We start from the raw sequence: 22986 nt of genomic DNA, 5'->3' as shown, positions 1-22986 counted from the left end.
GTTGCCACTTTAGTATATTAGTAAATATCATGTGATATGTAGCGTCTGGCTGACGTATGAGAATTACACGGCGTGATTACGTCATAGGCAGCGTCCGTTTACTTCCTGGTCACTGTGTACTTTGTCAACAAAGCACCGTGTTGACTGTTGACTGGACGAACTCTTTTCTGTTCGACCTCGCTGCTCTTGCGTTCACAATGTCGATGTCGACAATGATGGCGGTCCTCCTAGTTCCGCTCTGTTGGCTGTTCTTGGTTCTGGAGGCAGGCGACGTCAGCGGCAGCATAGCAGAACCCAAACCCGCCGTGAATCACTCCAGCGGGCAAAACCAAAGTAGTGGTGGCGTGAAGAACCACGCAGGTCTGTTAAATGGGCTCAACGTGGACAGTTTGATGATCCAGCGGGCCTTGTACGTCCTCATAGGTATCACCGGCTTCGGAGTGCTCTACTTCCTCATCCGGGCTGTGCGGTGAGTTCTGACAGACTCCTTTCACAAATGTGTGCACTTTGATCTCACATGCCTCCACACTGCTGACTTTTGTGGTCCACTGGGCCCCGGTCTGAACAATAATGTGAGATCAATTTTACGCCGAATTTAACGCCGAACTCATTAGAGCGCGCACTGTACTACGAACGGTGACTAGGTTCAAAGGGGACGAATGCTGCACGGAGCGCGGGTCATTCAGGGGGTCTTCTGCGAAGCGAGTTTAGTAAGTTAGCGGGCTGTGTTGAGTGGAAAGCCAGACTTACGTGTTCAGGGAAGGTAACCCTTATTAAAGCAGCTCTATCACCATGGTAACTTAGGCTAAGCTCATAGCTGGTTATGTCCAGGCTTTCATCTTAAAATGGGCTAAAAAGTGCCACCGTTTCACTAATTCGGAGATGGCGTCACCATTTATTGAGAACCTAGGTTCCACAGGGGACATGGAAAAAAATAAAAGGAGCATTCCCTGATGATATTATCCATCTAAAAGCGAAGTAGATTTTCAGCGGAGGGGATGCGTTAGACGTGCTCACGCGAGCACCAGAAATAAAATGCAAAATGAAATGTTGATGACATTAATTCATTCATGATGTAACTGTCACAGAAGTCCTTGCGTGAGTACTCAGCCCGTTTAGGCCTCTGATATTACAATAGTTACTGGAAGAATAAACACTCTGAGGCATCAATCAACTGCATTAAAACACTTGTTTTATTATGAAAAGGGAAAATAATTAAAAAGTCGCCACAAAACACGTCACGCAAAACACTGGCATCTCGTGGCCACGACGAGATACAGCAGATTAAAATATTTCATGAAACTATAACATCAAAAACGAAAGTTGTTACTCCAATGTATTTATTTTTAATTGGATAAGTGTTAATAAGTTAAAATTGTGCAATTTTGAGCGTTGACAAATTAAAAGACTAGTATTGTTTTTTTTATAATCGGTGTTTACTTGCGCATTCACACGCTGCATGCTGGCATGCCAGCAGTCCTCCCTCGCTGTATTGGTGGCGACAGTGTTGCTTATAGCAGTCATAATCTTTTGGGAACTCTCATAACGCACCATAATAATTACGTACTCATTTTTTGTGAATTCAAAGTGGCCCCACATTCTTTTCTATGTCTATATGCTATGTGTGTGTGTTGTGTGTGTGTGTGTCAGGCTGAAGAAGCCCACCCACAGGAAGAAGTACGGCCTGCTGGCTCACTCAGAGGACTCATTGGAGATGGAGGCGGTGGAGAGCGATGAGGACAACACGTTGTATGAAGCTCGCAGCCTCCGCAGGTCAGAGGTCACAAGATAAGACAACACTTAACAGACATGATGGCAGATATGATGACCTTGGGCCTTGACCTGGTGTGTGTGTGTGTGTGTGTGTATTTTCAGATGAGTGCCATGATAGCTGTGACAACGACGATCTCCGAAGGGCAAACAAGGACCAAACACCAAAGAAGACGTATTTTTCTAACGTGTGTTGATGACGTTATGATGTTTTGTTTTTTTTCTCGCCATGAAGCTGAACGAGGAAGCGAGCAAGCTCACTCACTTGTGATTGGTCCAAAAGAGTCGTGTGGTTGTGCCACATGTTGCTAGCAGCTTGTATGCTACATCCTGGCTAATGTTGTGTAGAACATTCCAGTCATTTGTTCTCACTAAAACTATCAAATGATTATTTTTTTCGACTGGGATGGGAAGCGGTAGGGACCCCCAGGTGTGATACTGATGCTGACCAGCAGGTGTCATCATGACCAAAATGTTTGAATTTAAATTATTTCCTAATTATTGCTTTTGTAAATGAATACAATAAAGTTTATAAAAATTGTTATTGTGTTTCATATCATTTTCCCGTGTCATTTTATCGAATTTTATCGTTTGTGGCATACCAATAATAATCATATAGCATACGCACTGTAGATACAAATAATATATTTGTATGAAGTCATAGTATGAAGAGGAAGCAGCATAAAGTGGTGTGAACTGATCTATTAATGGCGTCACACACTAATTGAAACTAACGAGGCACACCCTCTTGTCGTCCCTCTGGGATTCGCCTGTGTCTGATTGGCTAAGATTCTTATCAGTCCACGCCCCCTGACCCCAAACAACTGTGGGAAAGCAGTCAGATGACTGTCACACGAGAACGCGAACACGGCGTGACGTCACATGGCATGTCAAACGAGAACACGACGTGACGTCACACGGCATCACAAGTGATCGACGAGGATTTTGATCAACATTTTGATGTCCTTAGATGTGTGCGTGTGTGTGTGTGTGTGTGGGGGGGGGGGGGGTTAACTCCCGATAGGGAAATGTCTCCCTCACCTACCCTCACCATCCTCCATCCAAGGTCCCTTGGGTGTGCCTCTGTGTTTGGCAGTAATTGGACTGTTTCGTTTTAGGAGCATCCCCATGGTAACAGCGTGGCCCCACCCCCCCGACCCCCATCAGGCTGCTATATAAGAAGTCGTGGGATGTCAGAAGCTGTCATTCCCGCTCAGCTCTGCTACGGAAGCACGAGACTCAGGTTTGCTGCTGTCGTCACGTGACCTCGCTATCATCACGCCACCATGAAACACGGAAGGAGTGGATGCCAGGCGGAGGCAGCACACGGTACGACGACTTCCTGCCAATCAGGATGGAGTGGAGTGATCACATGATTGGTCTGTTAGCTTAGCTTCTCAACTTTGTTCATGCTAATGTCGTAGGTCACCAGGGGGTCTACAGCAGTCGAGAGCAATGGCGCCAACACAAGGTGAACGGGGCCTTCGCCGAGCTGCGACGCCTCATTCCCACACATCCTCCTGACAGGAAGTTGAGCAAGAATGAGACGCTGCGCCTTGCCCTGCGCTACATCCACTTCCTAGACTGCCTGTTGGAGTAGCCACATCATGGCCGGACGGACCCTGAAGGACCCTGCCAACCCCCACTTGGACACTCATGGTCATGTGACCAACATTAACATGTGATATTCACATGGATGTAAACGTGGTTCTCTTCAGAACTTTCAGTAACCAGATTTGCTTCCTTTCAAAATAAAAGGAACCTTTGGTGTTTTTATTCTTCTTTGGTTTGTCTTTGTCATATTTCACATGATTATCGCCACCTTGTGTTCACATGCCTGACGCAGCCTCCCCGTTAGAATGTCCATCTTTACACATCTTAACCATGAGCACATTGACCTTTGACTTCTGCCTCTTCAACCAATGAGATCATGTCAGGGTCAGAGGTACAATGAATACAATACAATGAACCACTACAGTGTTAGTCTACCAGTTGTCTTTATTTTTAACCAACAGAGCGCCCACAACTGGACATGACATGTCCTCCAAACATGTTGTCCCACAAAGGGTGCCATTTTTGGTTTCCATAGAGACAGAAAAGCAGAGACGGATCCTGACTGGCTGCTGAAGAACATTCTAGGGGCCCACCATGTACTGCTCTGGCTGCGCCCACTGGTGGTGCAGGTACATCTAGCGTGTAGTCTCTACCACCACCTGAGGATGGCGACAATGATGTCACTTCCTGTTTGGCCTTAAGCGGTGCACATCAGACTTAGCTACATAGCTAGCATCTTAAATAACCACGAAGACTGTACTCACTAAGCCAATCATGCTGTGCTTGGGCCTGCTAAACACCTAAAGCACTGTACGTTTGGCTAGTATCAGCATTCCGTGCACGCACGCTACGTAGCCGAGTCGTAGAATGACAACAATGCGACCAATCCTTGCAGATTCTTAATGATAAACAACACAAATCATAATAGAAATAAAACACAAAGACTCAAAGTGATCCAAAAGTCACACAGCACTCACAGCACACAAAATAAATCAGACTGACTCCAAATAAGACTAGGAATATTCCACAAGGTCATAGACATTGTGCAGTAATAGAGCAAAACAGAGTATGTCACTGAATTAATGCTATTGCCATTCTTGCAAACATTTAATGACATTGGCAGACTTGTGCAATATAAATAATAAGACTGGAAATAGTCCATTAGTCAGAATAATTGTAATAACATAGCAGAATAGAGTATGTCGTTGAATTAATGTTATTGCCCCTTTTGCAAATATTTAATGACAGTGGCAACCTTGTGCAAAATAAATAATCAGAACGACACCAAATAAGACTAAAAATATTCCACCGCGTTTTATAAATTGCAGTTATACAGCAGAATAGAGTGAATTAAAGTTATAGCCCCTTTTGCGAATAATGACAGTGGCAAAGTTGTGCAAAATAAACAAGAGTGACTATAAATAAGACTGGAAATAATCCACTAGTCAGAGAAATTGCAGTAAAACAGCAGAATAGACGTGGTGGCACAAGCATACGGGCTATGACGAAGGTAAAGATATTTGAAGTTATACTTTATTTGTGCATGCATGAGCATGTTTTTCGATGTTAAAACACACCACTGAAGTCTTTAAGTCCATTTAAACAATTTGCTTCGTTCCACTGATGTTCTTTCACACTCGTTGACTCTTTAATCATGAATGTTTATTGCTAACGTGATGACTCAACAGGAAGTAGTGTGTCGTTGTGTTGCTGGTGCTAGTGGTTCTGATATAGGTGGCCTTTAACCAGTGACGTCTCTTGAATGAAGATGTTAATGTTTCGTTAACACGTAGAGTTTATTTCAAGTAAAAATAAATAATAATATAATATATAACATAATATGAAACAGACACGCTCACATTTTATTTTGGAGACAATGCCCACCGGAAGTTTCTTTCCGGAATAAAACGGCAAGCACTCGCCTCCTCGACATGACATATTAGCATTATCATCATTATTAATGAATATTTATCACTGGGATTAGGTGATGACGTCACTGAGACTGTAAGAACGACAAAAAGAAGAAACGTTTATTTATTGTTTATTATTGACACCTCCGTCTGTCTGTCTTTCTCTCGCTCCTCCTCCTTCGTGAATCTTCGGCTCTTTTCGGCATACCGAAGCCAAAACAAAAAAAGGTGCTGCGTGCACATTGATATGGATCGAGCCGTTCACCTCGCACCCTAGCTCGGTCTAACCCGGGTTAACCGGACAACCTTACCACCCCCCACCACCCCACCCACCCACTCCCTCATCCCCACCCCGGAGGTTTGTCGTCGGCCTGGTTCGGTTCTGTTGCAGGCTACAGCGAGGCGAGCTCAAAACGCTCCTGTGAAGGTCAGAATATTTTGTGTCCTTATTAGAATGTAAGACATGTGCATGCGTGTTTATCTTAGCATGTGGTCTTTTGCCGCATGCTTCATGTTCTTTGATTATTCTATTGGGGGGGTTGTCCTCGCGCAAGATGGAGGAATGACGATGGAGTGATGGGAGAGGGATGGGAGGTGGAAAATGGAGGATGCAGAAATGATGAAGATAGAAAGATGACAATGGATTTATCTATCTATACTACATCTATCCATCTGTGGTACACATAGATATTATATGTACTGTACTATATTAATCTATCTAGCCATATTGCCATATTATATCTATCTATTAGGGGTGCATTGGTACCCATAATCAAGGTTCGGTATGTACCTGGGTTTTAAGGTCACCGTTTGTTTCATTTTGTGTAAGTAAGGGAACAAAACACAGCTTTTATCTAATCAGCTTTCATCATTAGTAAAATGAAACATAAAAACCTGCAAACTGCTAGCAAACAAACAAACAAATAAATACATACACATATAATAAAAATAATATAGATATAGTATACCAAAAAATAGAAGAATGGGAGGGGGCAGATCACTTTCCATACATACATACATACTTTTTGTGCATTAAAGATGCTAAAACCAATTCAATGTAGGTCAAAACCTGAACATCTGATCTTAGTCTTATAGGCAACATAGCACATTAGTTTAATGTTTTCAGTATAACATATCTAATTGATAATTAATGAGTTAATTAATGAGATAATTATTGTGAATTGTAGAATGTGCAGAGGGCCGATAAACAACAAGCTATGTGCCAAAAATGGCCCTTGGGCCGTACTTTTGACAACAATGGTTGAGTTTCTTTTTAGAAAAGTGCAACAATGCATTCAAGTTCAAGTAAGAGTTTGAAGAGTGTGAATGATTATTTTATTTTGAGTAAAGTTTCTTATTGGTTGACGTGCAGTATTCATAGTTGCAGCTTGTAGTGAACAATGGCGGCACTCTGCTTATATTTTATCCAAGTTTCTTTGTCCGTTTACGTGTTCCACCAGGACTTTAACGACGGAAGAGGGATTTCAATCTCTGACTTCTTTTTGGCACTATCTCTAGCCATTACTCTGCTAGCCAAAGGCTGGGCCGCACTGCTTTTGTTTACCGAGAAGACGCCTGACTTTTAATGTGTACCTTGTAAAAAAGCGGTACGCTTCTGTTCTGAACCGAAGGGTCCGTACCGAAAAATCCAATTACGAATACAACCTACCTTAGGATGATTAAATGTTTGTTGTTTTTGAAGTGATTATTATCACATATACTGGACATTGTAGTGCAAATAATGGAAGGAACAGAGGGTGTAGCTTAAGTTATTGATTGAAATATTGTTTAGATTTATCTTGGCTTCATGCTTTGTTTTTTGTATTGGGTGGACATATTCTTATGTATCGGCTTATTGTAAAGCACTTTGGGAGCCCGTGGGCTATTGTAAAGCGCTATATAAATGAACTTTGATTGATTGATTGATTGATTGATTGATTGACATAAACACATGAGTGACCTAGCTTAGCAATATAGGTAGGGGGCGCTAGTTAGCTTGCCTGTTTGGTAGAAGGTTATAAGGTGTCTGTTATCCTGCTAGGCCAGGGGTCGGCAACCTGCGGCTCCGGGCTCTTCGGCCTCCTTGTTGCGGCTCCCTTCACCGAACTCTGTGATTTTTTTTTTTAACACCCAAGTATGGGAAATGTGACTTTTCAAAAAGAATGCAAAATGCGCTGTGGCTATATGCTTGGAGCCCTTGACACGCTAATTGCAGAGGTGGTGACTCCGGGAGAGGCAGATAGTGTGCCGCCGGAGCTGACTGTGCATTGACCAATTGTGACTACTGTGAGGCAGGGTGGACCTCTCGGCAGCAACCGCAGAACAATAAGTGCTTTCACTTTTACGTCCCCAAATACCAGTCCCTACATTTGTCACTAGTCCCTTTTGGGAAAATAAGTCACCAAGAGTGTTTGTAGCCAGATTTAGTGAGAAAATGGCCACACTAGGATGCACATGAGATGGGAAGGAGGGGGAAGGCGTTCACAGATGGCGAATACATGAAAGAATCGTTCATAAAAATATCAGTGCATCTATCCTTCCAATTAAAAAATAAACAAGAAATGATTGAGAAAATGAAAGACAGTCAAGGACAGGACCAATAAAATGGTTATTAGTGACAGTTGAGCGCAGGCGTAACAACACTCATATGCAGAAATGTGAACTCTGATGAGATTTTTTTATGTTAAAGTTGGCTACATTTGTTTTCATTTTAAACAAATACGAGAACCACTGAAAAAGGCTTGCAGTTCAGTGTTTCAATTTCAGAGTAGGCCTACACATGCACGCTGCGCTTTTATTTGTTACAGCTTAACAGGTAACATTTCAAAAAAGATTACCCCTTTGTCAGGCTTATAAGCTGTGTAATGTTTTGCGGCTCCAGACTATTTTTTTTTTTTTTTTATTGGAGGAGGAGGCAAAATGGCTCTTATGATGCTAAAGGTTGCTGTTGCTAGGCTAACTGGTAAGTTGCTAGCATCCAATGCTAAGCTAAGACCTCACACTGCTACTCTGCCTCCTTGCCTGGGGGATGCTGTTGCCACGGTAACCAGACAGTCGTGGCAGAGGAGAGAAGTAGGATGTTTGGGCGGAGTCATGGATGCTTTTTGTTCTTGACAAAATCGATGATGATGACTTGTTGACTTCATGGCTGGTCGCCAAGGTGGCCATCTCTTTTCCTTGTTTGTCATCACGTATCGTTTTTCACTTCCTGTTTCATCTCCTCACACTCTTGTCTCATGTGGGACGTTTCCATAGCAACTGTGTGTGTGTTCGTGTGTGTGTGAGACATCAAAGACCTCTAATGCGTCGATGTCCTGAGTCACCATGGCAACGTGCCCCCCATCCCCCAGGCATCACTCTGTGTTTGTTTATTGATCTTTCCACTCGCTCATCTCTTTCATAACAGTCATTCAGTCAATTTTTTTACCCACAGTCCTCTGAGGCTCCGCCTACAGACGTGTTCAGACCACCGATAACGTTAACGTGTTTTGACTGGCAGCACGCACAAAGAATAAACAGGTCCTCCTGCAGGCTGCTCGTTGAAGGTCGGACTGTAGCGTGGCGTAGCACGATGTAGCGTGGTGTTAAGTAATGTGACATACAGAATGTGACCCAAGCGCAAGCGAGGTGGCTGCAACTGATTCGTCGCTGCGTGTGCTGCAGGGGGCGCCACAGAGCGTGAAGATGGCCAACCCGTTGGCGTCGTACGACCAGCTGGCCCACCAGGTGGAGGCGCTGCGCAAGGAGAACTCGCACCTGAGGAGGGAGCTGGAGGACAACTCCAATCATCTTTCCAAGCTGGAGACGGAGACTTTCGGCATGAAGGTCACCAGCGACACCTTTTCGTTTTGTTGAACTTAAAATTAGCACGAAAAATGCTCTTTACCTAACTTAGCTTGTTGTGCTGATTGGCTTGTTGTCATGGCGACCACACAGGAAGTGCTCAAGCAGCTGCAGTGTAAACTGGAGCAGGAGGCGGGAACGTTGGCATCGTCGGGCCGCAGTGACGTGCTGCACCAGCTCAAAGGTTAGAGAAATGTTTTCATTGGAGCTGCCTCGCTCTCAGCGCAACAGTTGATGATGATGATGATGATAATAGTAAGTCCTGTTGCAGAGCTGCACATGGACCTGACCAACTACTACGAGCTGAAGCATCAAGCTCATCAAGCTCACAACTTCCGGCTGCTGGCAGACGGTCTGGGAGGGGCAGGGCCAGCCGGGGCGGAGCCAGAAGACCACCTGGCTCTCCCTCCGCCCCCCTGTCCCTCCTCCACCTTGTCTGTGACGGCAAGCCGGGTGAAAGCCTCTTGCCGCAGCGGGGATGTTTCCGCTGTCATGTTGCCGCACCACTTCCTGGACGGAGCCCCGCCTAAAACGGCGGTCATCAGCGGAGCAGACGGGCGGCTCAGCGACCATCACGTAGAGGAGCTGTACAAGGAGAGGTGAGTGTACGCCTCGAGAGCAGCACCTCCTTCATTGTGCACCTTCGTCTTCTTTAACGCTAAGTGCTAATGGCGCTGTTGTCCCGCGGCAGGAACCAGCTTTTGGGAGAAATTGACCGTGAAGAGCGGGAGCGCTGCTGGTACTTCAGCCAGCTGGAGGCGCTGTCGCAGAAACTGGCACATTTGCCTCGCATCGACACGGTAAGCACACACGCACACGATACTTTGCGTAGCATGTGTATGCGCTCCATAAGGTACTGACCTTTGACCTTGTGGCTGCGGTACAGTTCTCTCTGCAGATGGATCTGATCCGCCAGCAGCTGGAGTTCGAGGTCCAGCAGGTGCGCTCAGTCATGGAGGAACGCTTCGGAACCAGTGAGGAGATGATCCAGCGCACTCAGGTGATATCACAAACACCACGCAACCTGCTGAATCAGCGCAACACAACAGCATCTGGACATGCGTGTGTGTGTGTGTGTGTGTGTGTTGCAGGTGCGTGTTGCTCGTCTGGAGCAGCTGGAGAAAGAACTGCAGGAGACCCGAGGGAGTCAGGAGAGCCAACTACAGGTCTCTCTCTCCCTCACACACACAAACACACACACAGTCTTCACCTGCACTGTCAAACAGACAAACACTACACACACATCCCAGTCAACAAGTCATTCAAATATAAGAGCAGGCTTACACCAAGTGTGCGCATGTGTGTAGAAGACAAGCAGGTGTAGAAGGAGGTGTGGACGGAGGTGAATAAAAAGATACATGAGGGTGTGTACAAGTACATGTAGGTGTTTAAAAAGGTGTATAAGCAGGTGTAGAAGGTGTCGATGCAGGTGAAAAATAAGGTGCATAAAAGGTGTAGAAGGATGTGTATAAGAAGGTATCAAATGTGTATAAGCAGGTGACGAAGGTGTACTCGGTGTAAAAGGAAGTGTTTAAAAAGGTGTATAAGAAGGTACATCAGGTGCATGAGGTGCAGATGCAGGTGAAGAAGGTGTGTAAGAAGGTGTAGAGGGGGGTATAAAATGTGCGTAAGGAGGTGTAGGCGTGTAAGGTGTAGAAGGAGGTGTATAAGCAGGTGAAGAAGGTGCATTTGCTGTAAAAGGAGGTGCATAAAAAGGTATATAATAGGTGTAGAAGTAGGTGTATAAGGAGGTATAGACCAAGATGGAGAAGGTGTCGGTGCAGGTGAACAAGGTGTGTAAGGAGGTGTATCACAAGGTGTAGAAGATGTAGAAGGTGCATACAGATGTTTATTAGGTATAAGGTGTATAAGGAGGTGTAGAAGAAGGCGCACAAGGAGGTCATTGCAGCAGACGTTCCCAGTCCAGTTCCACCTGACAAAGTGAGACAGAGCCCTGGTAAGGCCAAACCCAGAAGGCGGGGTAGAGAGCTTCTGTGAAGGTGGAGGTGAAGGTGTGGATGTGGACCATGGTGTCCTTGGATACGCAATAGAAGGACAGAGAGCCAGCAGGCCAGTCCAGGTACACTCCCACTCTGTGGGTGAAAGGTCGCGGGGTGCACTGTGCGACTCTCTTGTTGTCGTGGCATGCAGAGTAACTTCCTGCGGAACATTCCAAACTCCAGGAGCTCGGGTTGTGTCCCAGCAGACAGCTGGCCACGTCCCCGTCCCTGGAGATGTTGTTGTAGGCCACGCCCACGTCGGCGCCACCGCTCCACTGGACCTCCCAGTACGCCGCCTCCAGCAGGCCCTCGCGACACAGAACCTGAGGACAGCGCTGGAAGCGGTCTGGATGCTCACCGGGTCTCCGGTTCGACCAGACGCGAGTCGCCTTTCTGTTGCACTCGCTGAGTTGCAGCTCGGCGTTGGCCGTGTTGGGGTCAAAGGTCAAATAACAGGCGACTGGGCGAGACAGAGAAGTGTCATCAGAGTGCGTGTGTGTGTGTGTGTGTGTGTGTGTGTGTGTGTGTGTGTGTGCGTGCTTACAGTTTTTGACGGAGGTTCCATCCAACTGCTGCCTGTCCAGCATCAAAGGAAGGTTCTTATGCTTTTAACAAAACCATGTGACATCTTGGACACTTTCTGTCTCAACTCACCTGGCGGCGTCACGCCAACACACGCGTCCCAGTAAGTCCAGAGGAAGACTCTGTGATGGTCCGTCTTCTTCATGGTGGTCTCCTGCAGCATCTGAAGAACCACTGAGACGTGTCAAGCCACAGCCACTTCACAACTACAACCGCTAGGGTTAAAGGTTGAGGTCCACTGTCTTACCTGTCCACGTGCCACAGCTCTTTGATATGCCAAGGGATGTTGTCTTCTCCTGCAAAACGTCCTCGTTGGGCCTCATGTCCATTTGGTCTGGTCGTGGTTCTGAAAGTGTCCTCCCAGCAGCCGCTTTGTGGATCTCCTGCTCCTCTGAGCTTTGCTTCTGGTGTCCTCTGACTCGTTCTTCTGAGTGCTCCCTTCCTCTGGCTTTTATTTTGGTGTTTGTATTGTCTTTTATTCTGAAGACATTGGACATGTCCTCTTTGAACTGGTTCAAGTCATCCTTCAGCAGACTGAGGGCGGTTCTGTTTTGGGGGTCTTCCTGAGTCAACCTGGAGTCCTTGAAGACGTTTAAAAAATCCTCTTTGAAGTGGTTCAGGTCTTCCCTGAAAATCCGCATTGGACTCAAGGTTCTTGTTTTCCTCTGACCCGTCCTAGGCAGGACCTCTTGGTCCTTGGAGCACTGTTGTCTTTCAGCTTCCTTTGGCTCATTATGTGGTTCTGTGTACCACACATGGACCGGTACGTCCTCAGGGAGACTCATTTTTCCTGCCTGTTGGGAGGAAGCGACATCATCACGACACACAAATAGAACTAATGTGTTCTTTGGGGATTTTTTCGACAAAACTGCTCCGCTTCAGACTCTTCTTGTCCTCACGCTGCTTTTTTTTTTTCCAGGAATCGCAGCTTGTTTCTGGTTTGACCCGTTTGTCTTCATTTCTGACTGCCAGCATCAAGCAGCACCCCTGTCACATACCAACACACACACGCACGCACACACTGTGAGAGTATCCACTACAGCAGGGGTCTTCAATTAAAACTGAGTAAGGTCCGTTTATGCAATTTGTTTTCACAGTGAAGGTCCGAACCTCATTTTGCCTTAAAATGCATCAAACAGACTAGCTTATATGAATGTCAAATGTAATGAAACCCTGCACATCACTCCATTATTTCAATACAACACAATTATCTTGGCACTTAAATTGCATCAATTGATCTATGTTTTGTCATGTATTGTCACGTCACTTTTGCACTTTTGACCAGCGCTACAGTTTCAGAGCATATGAGACACAACGGTTTGGCACTGGATTCTGAAAGAGTGAACATTCACTTTTAAATGTTCGATTTTCTCTATTAACCTTTCTCACTTTTGAGCGAGCCATCGTTCTCTCATTCACTTCTCAGGAAGTACACTATTTCATTGGCTCATTTTGAGTGACGTCACCGCGTTTGCTGTCACGTAACTAACAAGTAATTATGCCCGCAAACTGTCGCTGCGATCGGTCCGGGAGCATGATTATACAGTATCTTATTATTATATTTCCCATTCACTTTAATTGGTCACGCGTTCGTAAAGGGCTATCACTGGGTCCATATCTGGACCGAGGTACGCCAACTGGTGATGACTGCACTATAGCCACTTCATTCGGTACACTAATCATGACTTTTGAAAGTTAATGCTGTCAAAGAGCTATTCATTTAGCCCATATGGTTCCTAATATTTTGGCCACCTAAATGAGAGGGTCCTGTGGTGGACAGCTCTTCCTCCTTCTTCTGACTCAGGCTGGTTGCCACGGAGATGAGCTGGGCAGTGATTGGCTGTCAGCAGGCTGCACAGTTGGTGCAGAGCGTCGTAGAATGTTAAAAAGCTGAGAGGCGACGAGGTCACGTCCTTGTTAGCGAGTCAGCCACTTCCTGTTCCTGCTCCAGTCCAAAATTCAGCAGGCCAAAGGTCATCTTCGTTGTCACACACCACGCCTCCTAGTGGTCTCTTTGATCTTTGTGCATCTTGCAGTAAAATGTCTCGCTGTGTGCATTGTTCAGTGTGCATGTGCACTGATCAAATGTGCACAGCGAGCACGCTTGGTGTGAGACATTATAGCTCATTCAACACACACACACACACATTGCACATCATTGCCAAGATGTTGTGGTGAGAGAGATAGAGGGGGGTGGGGTGGATGAGTCTGTATGTGTGTTTGAAGTGGATGTTTGTGCATAAAGTGGAACATTTTTACTTTCATGTCAAGTGTCAACATCATTCTCCACCAAATGATTACAAATGTTAATGAGGAGCAAAACAATCTATGTGTTCTGCTGCTGTGTGTTTGCATAGCTTTCGGGTGCAGAGAGGCCCCCTGCTGGAGAAGCAGAGAACAACACGTCGGCAGGAACAGAAGGGGCAACAGAGGGAGCCAGCAAGGTAGCCAATCAGCTTTCTGCGGCACGAAGTTAATGCTCACAGTGACAGTTTGAAATTTCTGAATGCTGATCGGAGACTCGATCAGACCCTGAAAGCCAGTCTGAGACTTAAGGTCACAGGAAATGATATCAACCAATTATAACAACAAAGACACAGGTTATTGCAGCAGAAGGACTTGGGTTCCGTCTGGTCTCAACTATCAATAGAGCAGACAGAACGCAAACTGTTGACCTTTAACCCCTGCAGGTGGACATGGTGTTCTGGCTGCTGTCCATGTTGGCTAACAGAGACAAGGAGGAGATGTCCCGGACTCTCCTGGCTCTTTCCAGCTCTCAGGACAGCTGCGTTGCCATGAGGAAGTCTGGCTGCGTCCCCCTACTGGTCCAGATTCTTCATGAGGCTCCAGTCGGTGGTGGTGGGACAGGGGAGACAGCTGCCGGTGGCCCGACAGCGTGCTGCAGCCGTGAGGCCAAGTCCTGGGCCAGTGCCGCCCTGCACAACATCATCTACTCCCAGCAGGATGAGGGCCAGGCCCGCCGGGAGATGAGGGTTCTGCACATGCTGGAGCAAATCAGAACTTACTGCGACAGCGGCTGGGACTGGATCGAGAACCACACAGAGACTTCACCTGGCCAAACCAGAATCACAGGTAAGTCGTTTTGCCCTTGATTCCCATGTAAACTGATCCATTTTAGTGAAGTGTACCCCGAGAACCGAAACTGGTTTAGTTAGCTTCTATTGGTGGCTCAGATATGGACCCGTACACAAGACTGAGGGATGAGCGGAGTGTCACTCCCCAGACAACCGTTAATCACAGATTGGAGCGAAAAGGGCACCTTCTTGAGTCCTTCTTGTAGATCAGTCCAATAGACAACCGAAAACACTTCCAGAAATCTTCAGTTGTTCTTCTATCCTTATTTATTTGGCAGATATTCCAGAACCCGTAGACCCTCAGATCTGCCAGGCCATATGTGCCATCATGAAGCTTTCCTTTGAAGAAGAGTTCCGTCGAGCAATGAATGAACTAGGTGGGTGAAACACTCAAATATGAGAATGTTCTGGATCAGCTGCTGAGATCCCTGCACTATCTTCCAGGTGGACTGCAGGTGGTGGCGGATCTCATCCACTTAGAACAAGAAATGTACGGCATGCAAAATGACCCCATCAACATGGCACTGCGGCGCTATGCGGGCATGGCTTTGACAAACCTCACCTTTGGGGACGTGGTCAACAAGGTAGCATTTTCACAGGGCAGCAATGCGCAAAGTTTTGCTAAAAGGATGCATGGCATCATCAGTTACCCGTGTGAAACCCATGGTACTGTGGTCCCCCCGCAGGCCACTCTGTGCTCCAAGAAAAGTTGCCTGCAGGCTCTAGTGTGCCAGTTGGGCTCCGACAACGAGGAGCTCCACCAGGTGGTCTCCAGCATCCTCAGGAACCTGTCCTGGCGGGCCGACATCAGCAGCAAGCGAGTATTGCGAGACGTCGGCTGTGTGTCCGCTCTAATGACATGCGCCCTGCAGGCCACCAAGGTAACTGACAAGCCCATGATAGACATTGCCCAAGATTGGTAGAGACAGCCAACATTCCAGAATATTTTGCCATCAGTTTGATTGCTGAACGTTCATCCAAGGGTTATTTTATGCAAAGGTAGGCTAAACACACCCTCACTCCTTCCTGCTTTCCAGGAGTCTACTTTGAAGAGTCTGCTGAGTGCTCTGTGGAATCTGTCAGCTCACAGCATGAACAACAAGGAGGCGGTGTGCGCGGTGGACGGCGCTCTGGGCTTCTTGGTCAGCACACTGACATACCGCTGTCAGACCAACTCTCTTGCCATCATCGAAAGTGGAGGCGGGATACTGCGAAATGTGTCGAGTCTGGTGGCCGCACGAGAAGACTATAGGTGTGTTTGTGTGGAATTTTTGTCATGTTTTACCTGTTATCCTTCCACACTTTGCTGTCCTGATGATCTTGTCAATGTAGATGAAGAGAGACTGAACTCTGAATGGACCAGCAGGGATGACAGTCAAACTGTCAAATGATCACATGTGTATGTTTTCTTTTTTCAGGCAAGTCCTGCGGGATCACAACTGCCTCCAGACTCTGTTGCAGCACCTGCGCTCACATAGCCTGACCATTGTCAGCAATGCTTGTGGAACACTTTGGAACCTCTCTGCCAGAAGTCCCAAAGACCAGGAGCTGCTGTGGGACCTGGGTGCAGTTAGCATGCTGCGCAACCTCATCCACTCCAAACACAAGATGATTGCCATGGGCAGTGCCGCAGCTTTGAGGAACCTCCTGACCAATCGACCCCCCAAGTACAAGGATGCTTCGGTCCTCTCCCCAGGCTCGTGCGTGCCTTCACTGTACATGAGGAAACAGAGGGCACTTGAGGCGGAGCTGGATGCCAAACACCTCACTGAGACCTTTGACACCTTGGAAAAACAAAATCCCAAGCATTTGAGCTTCAACAAGCAGCTGCGCCACATTGAAAGTTTGGCCAAGGATTACGCGTCGGATTCCGGTTGCTTTGATGATGAGGAAGCCCCCATCGTCTCCAGTAGTCTGGACACTGGAAGTTTCTCCATGCTGTCCATGTACCTCACCAACTCCAACTTCCTACAAAACCGTAGGCAGGACAATGAACCCGAGAGGGATGTGGACCCACCTCAGATGGACAGGAGACAGGAAGCATCTGATGATGTTGTGTCTGCTGCTGCTGAGAAGCTAGCTAAGAAGATCACCAACACAGTTGCTAAAATTGACAGATTAGTGGAGGACATAACCATGCACACATCCTCCGAGGACAGTTTTAGCCTCAGTTCTGAAGATCACCTGGCAGATTGGCCTTACAGATTGGATGAGCTAAATGAAGCTCGTGCTAAGTCTTGTTCACCCTGCCGTCTCTCAGATACTAGTAGCTTGGCCCAAAGAGAGCGCCTCAGCAGGGCACATGCGTTATTGCGCCTCAAAAGTGCTCATACAAGTGTATCCACAGACAGCCTAAACAGCGGCAGCACCAGCGATGGCTACTGTGGCAGCAAAGACCGAGTCCGACCTGCCCAAAAAACTCTCATCCTCCAGCAACGACCTAACCAGCTCGATCTGAAGGTGGCTCATCAAGAATACCTCAACATGCGACCTGCCATCTTGAGTGAGACGACCCAGCAAGATATCCCAGAGAGAGATTCTGTGGATAATAAAGAAAAAATTGCTTTAGAGCTCATGAACACAGATGCAGAAAAGAACCAGGATCCCCCAGTGCAAACACCTGTAAGTGTGTCCACTAAAGTATCCTCTGATGTCAGCATGGCCTCCATAAAACTCTCTCCTTCATATCAACAGGTCCCTCTCATTCAGAGTGTAGCTAAATTTGGCGTAGCAAAGACAGCAATTAACGTTCAGGCAGCTGAAGCCATGAGGAGGCAAGCCTGGGTACCCAGTGTGTTGACTGGGGGCAGCATAACCAAATTTTCTCCAATGGCAACCAGCAGAAGTCCAACCATTGGGACCATGGAGACAGTCCAGAAATACTCAGTGGAGAACACGCCAATCTGCTTCTCTAGATGCAGCTCCTTGTCCTCCCTGTCTTCTGGGGATGGAGCGCTGGATGGACAAAGTGACAATGAATTGGAGAGTGACTCCTCACTTGAAATCATTGAAGTTGAAGATGGAGACGAGGTAAAGAGGGCTGAAGAGGATGAAACCTTGGAGGATCTGAGTGACAGTCAGTTGCTCATGACTGACTCAAAAACTTTCCCAAGCAAAGAGACCGATCCCATTGGGATTCAGTGTCCTGCCAAAAGGGAAAAGGTCTTCCTCAGGGGCTCTTCACCAGCATTATTGGAAGACAGATCACCATCTAGTTCTTCCGAGAACTACATTCATGAGACGCCACTGGTCATGAGTCGCTGCAGTTCAGTCAGTTCATTGGGCAGTTTTGAGTCTCCGTCCATAGCCAGCTCAATCCAAAGTGATCCCTGCAGTGAGATGATCGATGGAACCATCAGCCCAAGCGATCTTCCGGACAGCCCCGGCCAAACCATGCCCCCCAGTCGAAGCAAGACTCCGTGTTGCATCGAATCCAATGGAGCAGAAGTGCAGACAGCAGGATTGGCAGGTCAGTGGGAAAACAGTCTGCGAAAGTTAATGGAGGTCACTGACTCCAAGGACAGGTTTAACCTTCCCCCTGACTTGGACTCAATGATCTACTTCACCGTGGAAAAGCCCACAGAGAATTTCTCCTGTGCGTCCAGTTTGAGTGCTTTGCCACTTCATGAGCACTATATCCAGAAAGATGTGGAGCTCAAACTGACCCCCCTGCTCCAGCAAAGTGACAACAACCTAGATCTTCATGATGATGATGAGCAGGGGCTGGATAATGGAGAGAGATACAGTGAAGGCAACTCTGATGACGACATAGAGATTCTAAAGGAATGTATCAACTCAGCAATGCCATCAAAGTTCAGGAAGGTTAGACCTTCCCTGATGACCAACATTCCTCCTCATTTTCTTACTTCACAAAAAGCATTACATCTTCCTGTGTACATGATGCTCCCAAATGGGAAAACCCAGTTGTGTCCTGGGAGGAGAATTGTCATACCACAGAAGGACATCAAGTTTGATGATTCATCCATAACTGATTCGGTTGAAGGTACACCAGTCAATTTCTCCAGCACAACTTCACTGAGTGACGAAACCCTTCAGTATCCAGTAAAAGACTGCCGGGCAAGGCCCCTTTCTAAGCACGGAATACTCGACGAGGAGGCAAAGAGGATTGAAGACTTGAGGATATTCTCCCACTTCCACAAACCGAACAAGATGGGTTACCAGCCTGTGATTCCAACAGGTTGCTCAACGAAACACGTCATTCCCACCCACAAAGTGCTGATGCAGAGCAAGGAAGTGGCCGACAGAGTTGCCAGCCAGAGGAATCGCGATCACTCCCCCAGTCATAAGAAGAAGATTAAATGTCAGGGCTCCACTGGGATGCTGGAGTTACCCGTTATAAAACAGAACTTGGAAAGTAGCGCCAATCAGGAAGGGCAAAAGAGAAACGGAGGATGGATGTCACATTCATTAGAGGAAACAAAACATTTCTACCATGCTGAAGAAGACAGCAAACACATGAGCAGAAACAGGATCAGGGAAGGCAGCAGAAATACTCTCTCTCGGAGCATGACCAACATCGGCCGGGTTGGTGTTTCCCAAGCAAAGTCAAGAGGGTTTCACAGGCTAAAACAAAACCTGATTAAGGATGAATCCCCTGCATGCTACTCACTGAGCTCATCACTTAGTTCACTGAGTGATGCCGAGTTTGAGGACCATAATTCTCAGCAGGTATGGTACAAAAACAGGCACAACAAAAGCCTAAATATGATGCAACAAGCCAAGCCCTTAAGCATCCACAGCCAGTTTGACGAGCCAAGTTCTCCAAGTTCTGTCAGCATGGATTCAGAGGACGACCTCCTTCAGAAATGTATAACATCTGCCATGCCCAAGCAGAGACGGAAGATGATGGCCAGGAAGAAGAAAGCAGAGAACAACCCAAAACAAATGCAGAAGGCCTCTGAATGCTGGAACATGGACGAGGACAGTGATGATATGGCATGGGACAAAGACTCAGACCTCAACAGTGTGGAATGGAGAGCCATTCAGGAAGGTGCTAATTCTGTTGTGACAGGACTTCAGGCTTCCAAGTCTCAAGAGCTCTCTTCTGAAGAAACCGAATCAGTCATGTCGTTCATGTCAACATCCAGCTTCACACCCAAAGAAAAAAAGTTTGCTAAAGACAAAAAGGCTAACAAACCTCTGGACTTTGCACAGCGCAAGCCAGTCCCAAACTTGCCAGTGGTTTTCAGGGGCAGAACAGTGATCTACACTCCGAAAAAAGACACCGCACCGTCGCAAAGACCTCCACCCAGGAAAGTATCGACGAAGATGGATGCTCCAAAAAACCCAGAGCTTGCTCAGCACAGATCTAAAAGCCTTCACCGATTAGGAAGACCGCAGGACACTGAGCTGTCTTTGCCAAAGAGGAGCTCCACTCCGCCTCCAAGGATACCAAAAAGTTCTTCCTCTGGATCGTCACAAAGTTCTACACCATCCAAACAGTCACAGAAGAAGCGGATATCGCCACCCCTGATAACAAACAGGCCTAGTCAGAAAAAGAATAGCACACCAGCAAGTAGCCCCCCCGCTAACAGCCCCCCTGAAAGAAAGGGACGCTCTTCCATTGTCAACCAAGTTGACAAATCCCCACCCCCTAAAACGCAGAAGTCGCCAGTTAGAATCCCTTTTATGCAAAATTCTGTGAGGCAGGCCAGACCTCTTTCACCTCTGGTAACCAACCAAGTGACCAGCAGACAAAACCAAGTCAATGGGAAAAGAATCCTTCCTGCAAATCGATTTGACCTGGTCAGGATGACTTCAGTTCATTCAAGTGGTGGCGAGTCGGACTCTAATGGATTCTTGAGACAGCTGACCTTCATCAAGGAATCTAAGAATGGACTAAAACGTGACACTCCACGCGTGTCGCGAGCCCAGAACGGTTCGCCTCATCGAGGAGTTCCAGGGGCCTCAGCTGTCTTTCTTTGCTCGTCCCGCTGCCAGGAGCTTAAGGCGGCTGCCCAGTTTCCGCGAAAGGCCACAGGAAAGGGTGCTGGACATGCACAGCAAGTCCAGAGACCTCAGCCGGGACCTCAGAAACAGCCCACAAATATCTCCAGAGCAACCTCCAGTGAGCGAGACCTGTCCGAAAGACGTCCAGCCAGGAGAACCAGCTCGGAAAGCCCCTGCAGGGTAGCCCAACGGAATGGGCCGCCCAGAGTTTGGGGAGCGAGACAGCAGCAGGACAAAGAAACATTTAAACGTCACTCCTCATCTCCAAGCATAAACATCCTTAGTCGAGTGACCAGCCGTTCTTCCCTCCGTTCGTCATCTTCCGATTCAAGCGGAAGAGCGAAAAGCGAAGATGATACAAAGAAGAGAGGGCAGAGATCTCGACTGAATGATAGGGTCACCTGGAGGAGGATCAGGGATGAAGATGTACCTCAGATCTTGAAAAGCACTCTGCCAGCCAACGCACTACCCCTGGTGCCTTCACCAGAAGGGGACAAGCCAAAACTAGCGTCTCTTCCAGGGAAACTGCCAACCATACTTCTGGCATCACGCAGTATGAGTGACGCAACAGTTCAGACTGAAGATATCTCTCAGAACAAGATCAACTCCAGCACTTCTCCGACGGCGGAATCTTCTTCAATAAACCCGGAGGATGTAGCGCGACGAACACTCCTCAGACATGTCCAAGATGGAGAATCCGATAGCTCTCTGAGGAGCCACAGCACCGCCTCCATTGGAAAATCAGATGGGCATGTCGGCGGACTTGTCCATTTCCGCCAAGGATGCCCAAGCAAGGCAGCCAGAGTTACTCCATTCAACTATACACCTAGTCCCACAGCGGCCCTGCAAGACGCTCGGGGCCAAGCGACCCACCAGACCACCCACAAGTCTGAAGTAGACATTTGAGGAAAGACACTAGAAGAAATAGTCATGGGCTAGCCTTTACCTTGGGTTTTGATTTTCCTCTCCAGTCCGCTGCATCCAAGCTTGAACAGTAACCAAAGCTTCCATCTAGTCTACCTGAGGTCTTCGGCTTAGTGTTCATGGGGGTCCGGGCTGGCCAGGGTGACGGGAAGTGACACCTTTTTGTACTAGTTTTTATATTTGTAGAATACTCATTGCCTGCTAGAAATGTAGTCAACATACAAATCACATAAACAGTATGCAAACTTTTGAAGGAGGCAATGCCAGCTGCGTATGAGACTCTCACCACAAACTAAGTCAGATGACATGTCAAGTGTGATGGACAATTTACTTACACTGACACGCTCGCTTAGTTCACTTTGATTGGCTCCTTTCTTTATGCAGTGTTAGCAACATTGTGTTTGATCTGAAGCTTATGTGAACACTGATGAGTGATTGACAGGGGTCCATCATAGCAGCCTTGCCTGTGTCCTCTCATCAGGTTTGTAAATAATTCAGTATTTAAAAAAAAAAGACAGCATGCTGATGCATTTGCTGACGTAAGTCTAACCTAGCCATGGTTGTGTCCTGTACATTAAAAGGTCATGACCCTGAAGTTCTTTAATGTATTCCTATCTGCTTCAGTGTTTCCGTCAAAGTAGAACCGCCATGAATATTCTCTGTAGTCGTACGATCGCTCACCAAATAGAGGATTACTGCTCCTTCTGCATGTTTCACAACCAGAACCGGTGGAGGTCCAATAAATCCACCATGAGGTACAGAACAGCTCAGTCAAATGTCTTCCTTTTTTCTTCATTAATAAAAGCTGGTTAAAGACGTGTTTCTGTATTTAATGTATTTTACTCCACGCTACTGACTGACAATGAAAATTACTCTTAGTCCAACCATAGGGATGTGTGTTCGCATTAGCAGGGAGCTAATTCTGACAATGACTGGCCTGTTTCCTTTTCCAAGTCAGACATTGGGTTACAACCTGTGGTGACTCATTTGATGGGACTTTCTTCCAGAAATGTCCACAATTGATTTCATCCAATAAAAAGTGACCCAATAATCGTCGAAGTGCTCCAATCTCAGCTCTGTCACTGTCAATGTATGTGCATGTCAGGATGAGAGAGTGGGGTTCCCCCGAAAATTAGCTTTATAATCCCTGGTTGTATGTGTTTTTGTACTTTGGACACTACTTTATCATGTTTGTTACATTTTTCCTTTCAATTTGGTATCAAATTAATATGCAGACTTAACTCACAGCGATTGCAAGTGGAGGACAAAAGTGAAGCTCAAGTTCAACCCATTCAAATGGAAGGATCCCAACATCTGGCTGAAATAAAAGATATGTAG

General features: G+C 46.9%; 3 protein-coding genes across 4 annotated transcripts; 2 read left to right on the top strand and 1 right to left on the bottom strand.

The window, feature by feature from the left end:
* The first annotated feature begins 61 nt into the window (after positions 1-61).
* Positions 62-2312, top strand: fam174c (family with sequence similarity 174 member C). The gene is made up of 3 exons (XM_054789816.1): positions 62-469; positions 1651-1773; positions 1876-2312. The coding sequence occupies exons 1-3, from the start codon at positions 198-200 to the stop codon at positions 1877-1879; spliced, it is 399 nt and encodes a 132-aa protein (XP_054645791.1). The 5' UTR covers positions 62-197; the 3' UTR covers positions 1880-2312.
* A 3008-nt stretch (positions 2313-5320) lies between these two features.
* On the top strand, positions 5321-22464 carry apc2 (APC regulator of WNT signaling pathway 2). Of its 2 annotated transcripts, XM_054789884.1 has the most exons (15): positions 5321-5661; positions 8898-9059; positions 9171-9261; positions 9349-9676; positions 9769-9877; positions 9964-10077; positions 10169-10243; positions 14017-14103; positions 14350-14752; positions 15033-15131; positions 15199-15338; positions 15441-15635; positions 15792-16006; positions 16173-17376; positions 17449-22464. In XM_054789884.1, exons 2-15 carry the CDS (start codon positions 8919-8921, stop codon positions 21628-21630), a joined length of 7383 nt encoding a protein of 2460 aa, XP_054645859.1. In that variant the 5' UTR covers positions 5321-5661; positions 8898-8918; the 3' UTR covers positions 21631-22464. The 2 variants fall into 2 exon arrangements, with proteins under 2 accessions (XP_054645859.1, XP_054645858.1); XM_054789883.1 differs by having other exon boundaries at positions 5322-5661; positions 16173-22464.
* LOC129188839 (E3 ubiquitin-protein ligase RNF135-like) lies at positions 10416-12634 on the bottom strand. The gene is made up of 4 exons (XM_054789885.1): positions 11907-12634; positions 11732-11822; positions 11622-11653; positions 10416-11537 (listed from the first exon to the last, which is right to left on the bottom strand). Exons 1-4 carry the CDS (start codon positions 12442-12444, stop codon positions 10978-10980), a joined length of 1221 nt encoding a protein of 406 aa, XP_054645860.1. The 5' UTR covers positions 12445-12634; the 3' UTR covers positions 10416-10977.
* Positions 22465-22986: the final 522 nt, after the last annotated feature.

This window comes from Dunckerocampus dactyliophorus, chromosome 10 (assembly GCF_027744805.1).
Source record: "Dunckerocampus dactyliophorus isolate RoL2022-P2 chromosome 10, RoL_Ddac_1.1, whole genome shotgun sequence".
NCBI classification, from domain to species: Eukaryota; Metazoa; Chordata; class Actinopteri; order Syngnathiformes; family Syngnathidae; genus Dunckerocampus; species Dunckerocampus dactyliophorus.
This window is presented reverse-complemented; position numbering and strand designations above follow the sequence as displayed.